The following is an 8,264-nucleotide window of genomic DNA, read 5'->3' on the forward strand; positions in this document are numbered from 1 at the left end:
TAGGCAAATCCATAATAATACTAGGAATTTTGTCACATCTTTCAGTAACTGTTACAGTAGACCAAAAAACCAAGACGGATACAGATGCTTTTAACAAATGATTTCCAAATTTCATTACTGAAATATGTAGAACATACATTGAACAACTACATTCACATTCTGAATTTTTAGGTTCATGTGGAACAGTTACCTACATTGACCATGTTCTGAGCCATAAAGCAAGTCTCAAAAAACTTCAGGGCTGGCCCAGTGGCACAGTGGTTAATCATGCACGATCTCCTTCGGCGGCCTGGGGTTCACCAGTTTGGATCCCGAGTGTGGACATGGCACCGCTTGGCACACCATGCTGTGGTAGGCGTCCCATATAGAAAGTGGAGGAAGATGGGCATGGATATTAGCTCAGGGCCAGTCTTCCTCAGCGAAAAGAGGAGGATTGGCAGCAGTTAGCTCAGGGCTAATCTTCCCCAAAATAAAAAAAAATTGGAAAGATTAATTCAGAGCATATTACCTGATTATAGTGGATCAAGTTAGAAATCAATAATAAAAAATATTAGAAAATACCTGTATTTTTGAAAAGTAAGCAACATGCTTTTAATCATTCATGGGTCAAAGAAGAAATCACAATAGGAAAATGTATGTATGTATCTATGTATGTATGTATGTGTGTGTATTTATTAACATGTAAGAAAGGGGGCCAGACCCGTGGCTGAGTGGTTGGGTTCATGCACTCCACTTCAGTGGCCCAGGGTTTCACTGGCTCAGATCCTGGGCGCAGACCCAGCACTGCTCATCAAGCTATGCTGAGGGGGCATCCCACACAGCACAACTAGAAGGACCTACAGCTAGAATACACAACTATGTACTGGGGGGCTTTAGGGAGAAGAAAGAAAAAAAAGAAGATTGGCAATAGATGTTAGCTCAGGTGCCAATCTTTAAAAAAAAAAAAAAAAACAGGTAAGAAAGGCTAAAAATCATTATGTCCATCTCAGGAACTTACAACAGCAAATTCAACCCAAAGAAAGTAAAAGGAAGGAAATAATAAAGAGCAGAGCAGAAATCAATTACATAGAAAACAAACATACAACAGAACCATCAAAACCAAAAGCTGATTCTTTAAAAAGATGGACAAAATGGATAAACTCCTAATGGGACTCATCGCAGAAAAAGACAATACAAATGACATCTGGAATGTTAAAAGGAGACACAACTACAGAGCCTACAGTCTCTCTAAGGATTGTAAGTGATTCTCTTAGGTATATACCCAAAAGAAAGCAGGGACTCAAATAGATACTTGTACACCTATTTCATAGCAGCATTATTCACACTAGCCAAAAGGTAAAAGAAACCCAAGTGTCCATCAGCAGATAAAAGGATAAAAAAAATGTGGTATATAGTGGAATATGATCCAGCCACAAACAGGAATGAAATTTGGATACATGACATAACATGGATAAACCTTGAAAACATTATCTAAGTGAAATAAGCCAGACTCAAAAGGACAAATGTTGTATAATTTCAGTCTTATGAAATATCTAAAATAGGCAAATTCATAGTGACAGAAAATAGATTAGAGGTTACCAGGGGCTCAAGGGAGAGGCAAATGAGGAATTATTGCTTAATGGTTATAAAGTTTCTGTTAGGGGTGATGAAAAAGTTTTGGATATGGATAGTGGTGATGGTTGCATCCCTTTTTTTCTTCTGAGAATCAGAACCAGAGTGGAAGCAACAATATTTAGGATCACCAATGAGATAATGTTGGGATCATTCAACTTTAGGCCAAGAAGGGGCCTTAAAACATCATCTCCTACAACAACTCTGTTGATACTCAGAGAAGAGCTGTGGTCCAGAGAGATTAAACAAGTTGCCCAAGAATCTACTGTCATTTAGTTGCCATTTTCCTTCTCTGGTTGGTATGGTGAGTCCCTGACGTCCACTGCAAGTGGCCCCAGGTGCAGCTGCAACTCTCCCGCCTGGGATGAAGGCTCTGGAGTAAAGAATTGAGGGTGGAAGGGCAGACTGCATCAGCACCGTGGCATGTCCAGGGGCACAACTTTTACCCTGCTGACATCACAGGCAGAACACTGGGGCTGATCACGCTTGAATTGTGACATCAGGGAGCAAAATTGTGGGTGGTCTTCAAGGAGGGGGTCCAATTTGATAGGGAGACGGCAAAACAGCAGCCAAAGGGAAAGGTGGGAAGGCGGTCATCAGAGACAAGAGACGTAAGACCAAGAGACATAAAGGGCTGGGTGGGGGCATGCTGGACTGATGGGGATCCTCCCAGCTGCTGGTGAATTGGGACCAGGGGCAAGGGCCCTGTGCCTGAGTACCCAAAGTTTCTTCTCCTTCCCACCGCAGGGCAGCCAAGCCTCTGGCTCTCCTTGACATGCAGAGAGTTTTACGTAAGTACTGTGCTTCCTACCTTTCCTTCCGAAGGGTCAAGGAAGTGGCTCCTTTCCTTTGTCACTATGTAACTTTCTGCTCATCCACCCTCTTGTCCAGGATTTGTTCCAGCAATTAGGGCTGGGACAAGGAGAACACAATCCGCAATTTATGCCTCCAATGTGGGATGACCAATGACAAAATCCCTGTACCCCATGGGCAGACAGCTGCTTCTAAGAGAAGGACTAGTGTGCCCCTCCAAGGCCCCTCAGTTCCTGCCTTGGCTTCAGCATGGCTTTGCTCTGTCTTCCCAGGGCCAGTCCAGGACCACATCCCAGCCCTGCAGCCCCCTGCCCAGCCCTCAAGACCTCCCCAAGGACAGCTCCTGATGAGTAACAATAGCGATCTCTGCACATTTGAGGACCAAGTCCTCTGTCCCATTTGCCTGGAGGTGTTCCGCAACCCAGTCACCACCGCCTGCGGGCACAACTTCTGCATGAGCTGCCTGCAAGGTTTCTGGGACCACCAGGCTACCATGGACGAGATGCCCTATTGCCCCCAGTGCCGAGAGACCTTCCCTTCCAGGCCACGCCTCTGCAAGAATGGCATCCTGGAAGAGATGGTGAACTGCTTCACCCAGGCCAAGGGCCAGACTCTGGGGTCAGCACAGAACCTGGCTGGGCCCACGGATGTGCCCTGCGACTTCTGTTCCCCCCAGAAACTCAAGTCAGTCAAGTCATGCCTGCAGTGCATGGCCTCCCTGTGCGAGAAGCACCTGCGCAGCCACTTTGAGGACCAGGTGTTCCAGGACCACCAGCTGCTGGAGCCCGTGTGGGACCTCAAGAGCCGCTTGTGCCGGAAGCACCGCAAGCTGCAGCGGCTGTACTGCCGCACGGAGGGCTGCTGCGTGTGCGGGGCCTGCCTGCTGGAGGAGCACAAGAACCACGACACCATCCCCCTGGAGGAGGAGCGAGCCCGCAAGGAGGTGGGGGTGGGAGGATAGGAGCCAGGGGACCCATGGTTCTGAGTTTCAAGCCCTGCCACACCTTTCCTTAGAGGAAAATTGTGCAGCCATTAAAATGATGATCATGAGGGGCCAGCTGGGTGGCATAGCGGTTAAGTTCTCGCACTCAGCTTCACTGCCTGGGGTTCACTGGTTTGGATCCGGGGCGTGGACCTACACACTGCTTATGATGCCATGCTGTGGCAGGCATCCTGCACACAAAAAAGTAGAGGAAGATGGGCACAGATGTTAGCTCAGGGCCAATCTTCCTCAACAAAAAGAGGAGGATTGGCGGCAGACGTTAGCTCAGAGCTAATCTTCCTCAAAAAAAAAAGCAAAGGTCATGCCATGACATGAAAAAGTGCTGGCCAGTTAAATGAATAAGGATCCTAAATTGTAGGTATGAATCCTATGTTAAATTTTTTGAACAGAAAAAGAAAAGGCGGAAATAAAACATATCAAAATACAAACAAGTCATGTTAGGAGTGGGTGAATCCCTTCCTTTTTTTCTATTTCTCAATTTTGTTTAATATATTTCTATCGCTTTTTATAGTGGAATACTTACGTTTTAGACATTCTATCGTATATTCCATAACAGTGCTATTCCAGCTTTGCCCCCGTCAGTGGTCCATGGCCAAACAAGGAGCTTGTGCCAGAGTGTAAACCAACGCACCACACTGTTTAGTTCAGCTGACCACGTTTTCATAGCAAGACTTTCTCAACAAAGGAAGCCGTGTGTTGATTTACAGTCTGGCAGGAGCTGCTTCTTTTGCTGTGGGTCAGCAACAGTTCATGGACAGGCACTAGGAATAGCACAGTTCTAGAATACATTACAGAACATGAAAACGCCCGTTGCTGGAATAGGTGGGGACTCAAGGCTTATGTAGGACTTGGGGACACAGTGCTGCTTGGGCCCGGCAGCGCTGCCCCAGGGAGCCCAGGGCTCCATATCTGATACGCCCCTCCTCCACCCACTGCCTCCCAGGCCTCTCCAGCCACCGAGCCTTCCACAGCCCCTTCTCATGACCTGAAACCCAAAGGTCATCACTGTGGGGAGCAGAGAACCTGACTCTAAGAATGGGAGGGAGACTCTCAGGGTGTAAGAGAGTAAGAGCAGGGGGGTGAGACTGGGCCGTCTACCCACCAGCTCTGGTCATTGTCATTCTCATTCTCGCCTCTCGAGGAATGTAAGAAGGACGTCTCTTCTGGGCTTTGACAAGGGGCTGCTTGCAGAAGGACTTCTCCTAGGTTACCTCTCTGAATCAAGGGCCCTCTCCTCCACTCCACCCTCTTACCCCAGGTCGAGGTTCGGAAGGTCCAGGCCAGCGTGGAGAACCAGATGTTGATCATCACTTCTGACAGCCAGAAGCACCGCGGGCAGGTGGCCTTTCTCTCGGTAAGGTTGGCCCACGCCAGGTCCAGGCTTCCCCAGTGCCCTGCATCGGGCTGAGGGGAACTCTCAGGGCTTGGAGCAGATGGTGTGGGGCCAGGCATGGCTCCAGGCCATGACGATGGGGTCACCAGGGTGGGGCTCAGAGATGCCTCTCTATGCTCCCTCTCACCTCCCAAGAAAATGATCCAGACAACACGAGATGAGGTGAACGCCTGCTTCTCAGAGATCATCCAGGAGGTCACACAGCTGCAAATGAAGGTCTTGGATTTCGTGGAGAAAGAGGAGGCAGCTGCCCTGGGGAAGCTGGGCAGCTCCATCCGGCAGAGCCACAACCGGCTCCTGAAGCTGGAAAGGGACAGCATCTGGCTCCGCACCCTGCTCACCAACCAGAGCGACCAGCAATTTCTGCAGGTAAGGCCCCACCCCTCCACCCACAGATACACTGGATCTGCCCAGACCTTGGATAAAGGGATCAGCGCTTGGGGCTGCATCACTTTGTCCATTCCTCTGCCTCAGGGAGCCTCCATAGCCATCCTGAGCTTACACCAACACCCCTGGCCTCTTCCTCCACCTCAGCACTCGGCCTCTCCCTAACTTTCCTGCCTTCCGTTCCCTGGAACAGATGGGGATGCACCCTGGGATTCTGGGCATCTGACACAGTCTAAGTTGCTCCAGACTCCCCCAGGCCAGGGCTGGAAGGGAGTGCGGAACAGTCTAGACAGCCTGGATTGAAATCCCTTTTCCTTCCCCAGGCCTGGCCTGGCCCCACAGCCTGATCTGGTGCTGCTGCAAGAGGGTGCCAGGCAGGGTAGCTAGTGGGGGGGTGGGGGAGGGGGTAGCAGCAGCCTTCTTTATGGGCGGCGCCTGGAGCTGCCCAAACCCTGTGCTTGGGGACCCTTAGCCAAGATCCCCTTTCTTCAGTAGCCATCACACCCCTGAGCAGATTTCTAGGGCTGTTGCTCACCTTGTCCCATGCACAATAGGAAGCATTTGGCAAGGTTTTCCACTAAGCATTTGAAGACTCAAAAGAAACTCTCTTCCCATTGTTTTCCAAAAGTCCACTTTGTTTAATGCACTAGGCCACAGTGGCCCTACCTTTGACAACACCCTAACCTAAGATGTCTAAACAACCAGGAGGAGGGGAGAGAGATGTCCAGGTTTGAAAGTGGGCAGCTTCTCCTCCTGCTCCATGGTCTGGGGACCACCAAGCCCTGGCCACAAGCAGGAGTTCCTGGCATCTGCCTCGGCCCTGGCTAACAGGTGATACCACCGGCCACTCCCTGCACGCAGGAGTTCCCCAGGCTGAAGCACCTCCCAGCCTGCATGGAACCCCTGATGGGCACCAACTGTGAGGAGAAGCAGAGCTTCCTCCAGCTGCCAGAGACCCTGGCGGAGCTCCGGACCCGGCTGCTGGACATGGGTCTCAGCTTCACCAATCAGCTCCTCCTGAAGGGTCAGTACCTGGCGGCCTGGGGACCCTGGAGACTCACCTGCATTCTGGGGGTTGGACAGCCCTACTGGGCAGTGGTTGGAGTTCTGGGCACTTGTAGAGAGAGTCCTGCCTGCCCATGTGCACCTTTCCCAGGTGAAGAGCCTCGTGGAAGCCCATGCCATCTGGAAGGATGCTGGGCTGTGAGAGTGTCCTCAGCAAAGCTCCCCCATCTCCCCAGGCATTAAGATGAGCTCCTATGAAGTGCTGCCCCCAGCCGTGGACAGGAAAACACTTCTCAAGTGTGAGTCCTCAGTACTGGGGTCGGGCCCCAGGGGTGGGAGGGAAAGGAACAGGGCCCTGGATGCCTTGACTTCCCCGGCCCCACCTGCATTCAGGCCAGGGCTCCAGAGAGGTGCCAGCTCTCTCCTGTCCTGACCTCCCACTCTGGATTGGAGACCTCAGAAGGACTCGGCCTGCGACTCCAAGGCCCTGATAGGAAGGGGAAAGACTGTCCTGTCCCACTCCCTTGGGTGGGGCAAGGCCTCACCTACTGCCACAGGCGGGCTCTGCAGCCCTGCCTAGCCCTGGTGTGGCACAGCCTCTGCCCTCAGCTGGGTGCCTGCCAGCCTCCCCTGGGCTTCAGCCAGCTTGGCTGATCCTGTCCATTTCTTCCTCAGGCAATCTCCCTTTTATATGATGTTCCCACAGCCCCTCTCCCAGGCTGGGCTGGGGGCCAAATCCCAATGACTTGTCTGAGATCTTGGGAGTCAAGGTTGTGTTGCCTTTGGTGAACCCCTCTGGGTGACTTTCTCTGGGAGCCCTTGATTCTCCTTCAGTCCCAACTCAATCTTGCCTCCTGAATAAATAAAAAGGGAGATTATGTGAGGGTCAGATGGGGGCAGAGAGGCAGGCTCCTGGTTCTCAACTTCTCTAGAAAAGTGGACCTGTGGACAGCACCCAACTCACTCCACTTCTCCAGACTGTCAGCTGCACCTGGGGGCCCGAGTTGGAGACTAAAAGGAGTGGGGATAAACGGCCACTCCTAGGAGCTGGGGGTGGAAGCACTTTGTGACTTCTATGCATACGCCAGGCAACCTAGCACCTCCTTCCTCTGCCCTGGGGGCCCCTGACCCTGGCTCCCTTTCCGTCCCCTCCCCACCCAGGTTACTGCAACCTGAACTTCGACCCCGCCACCGCCAGCGAGGAGCTGTTCCTCTTCAAGGAGACGCACTCGGTGCTGAACCTGGGCATCCTCCTGGAGCCCTTAGCCGCCGGCGGTCCCCTCCCGGGCTTCAAGCAGTGGCCTCAGGTGCTGTGCTCGCGCGGCCTGTTCGAGGGCCGCCACTACTGGGAGGCGGAGGTGTCCAACTCGTGGGTGTGCCTGGGCGTCACCTACCGCCGCAGCCCCCAGCTCAGCGGCCGCCCGCGCCGCAACATCGTCTACCTGCTGGGCCGCAACCCCTACTCGTGGTGCCTGGAGTGGGACTCGCTCAAGTTCTCGGTGTGGCACAATAACACGCAGACGGTGCTGCACGGCGGCTACCACCGCGCGCTCGGCGTGGCGCTCGACTGCCGCGCCGGCTGCCTGTCCTTCTACGGCGTGGCGGGCGGCGTGAGCCTGCTCTACCGCTTCCTCGCCTCCTTCCTGGAGCCTCTCTACCCCGCGGTCATGGTCAGCAGCGGCGCCGCCGTCACGCTCAAGCAGCGCCCGGAGGCCTAGGCGGCAGCCAATAAAGCTAGACTGCAGAGCTGGCTGCGCCGCCGGGCCCGGGGCGTGTGTCCGCGGCCGGCCCTGGGCGAGGCGGGAGGGCGGCGCCCGCCGCGGGCCCGGGAATCCCGGGAAGCGGGCAGACCCCTCCGGCCCCACAGCCGCAGGAGAAGGGCTCTGAACCAGGCTCCGGGTCCCCCGGGCCCGGGGACAGTCCTGAGGCCGCCGGAGGGGGAAAGTCCTGCCCGGGTGCACCGCCTGCCCTCCACTCCGATCCCCCAAATCCAACCAGGGACCCCTGGTCTTGCTTCTCCAGACTGGTCCTGGCCACTCAGCGCCAGGCACT

General features: G+C 53.6%; 1 protein-coding gene and 1 long non-coding RNA gene across 2 annotated transcripts; one reads left to right on the plus strand and one right to left on the minus strand.

The window, feature by feature from the left end:
- Positions 1 to 2,002: 2,002 nt before the first annotated feature.
- LOC106830296 (uncharacterized) lies at positions 2,003 to 4,820 on the minus strand. Its single transcript, XR_001397883.3, has 3 exons — positions 4,681 to 4,820; positions 2,423 to 2,523; positions 2,003 to 2,134 (listed from the first exon to the last, which is right to left on the minus strand). It is a non-coding gene; the product is annotated as an uncharacterized lncRNA (long non-coding RNA).
- LOC106830285 (E3 ubiquitin-protein ligase TRIM65-like) lies at positions 2,429 to 8,064 on the plus strand. Its single transcript, XM_014839798.3, has 6 exons — positions 2,429 to 3,367; positions 4,686 to 4,781; positions 4,956 to 5,189; positions 6,069 to 6,231; positions 6,449 to 6,511; positions 7,374 to 8,064. Exons 1-6 carry the CDS (start codon positions 2,570 to 2,572, stop codon positions 7,928 to 7,930), a joined length of 1,911 nt encoding a protein of 636 aa, XP_014695284.2. The 5' UTR covers positions 2,429 to 2,569; the 3' UTR covers positions 7,931 to 8,064.
- The last annotated feature ends 200 nt before the right edge of the window (positions 8,065 to 8,264 follow it).

Source organism: Equus asinus, chromosome 13, assembly GCF_041296235.1.
Source record: "Equus asinus isolate D_3611 breed Donkey chromosome 13, EquAss-T2T_v2, whole genome shotgun sequence".
Taxonomy (NCBI): Eukaryota; Metazoa; Chordata; class Mammalia; order Perissodactyla; family Equidae; genus Equus; species Equus asinus.

Excerpts from the sequence above, each read along its gene's own strand:
- LOC106830285 (XM_014839798.3), top strand. The coding sequence starts at position 2,570 with ATGACCAATGACAAAATCCCTGTACCCCATGGGCAGACAGCTGCTTCT. Across the intron at positions 3,368-4,685 it reads AGGAGCGAGCCCGCAAGGAG|GTCGAGGTTCGGAAGGTCCA; the intron begins GTGGGGGTGGGA and ends CTCTTACCCCAG. Across the intron at positions 6,232-6,448 it reads CAATCAGCTCCTCCTGAAGG|GCATTAAGATGAGCTCCTAT; the intron begins GTCAGTACCTGG and ends CCATCTCCCCAG.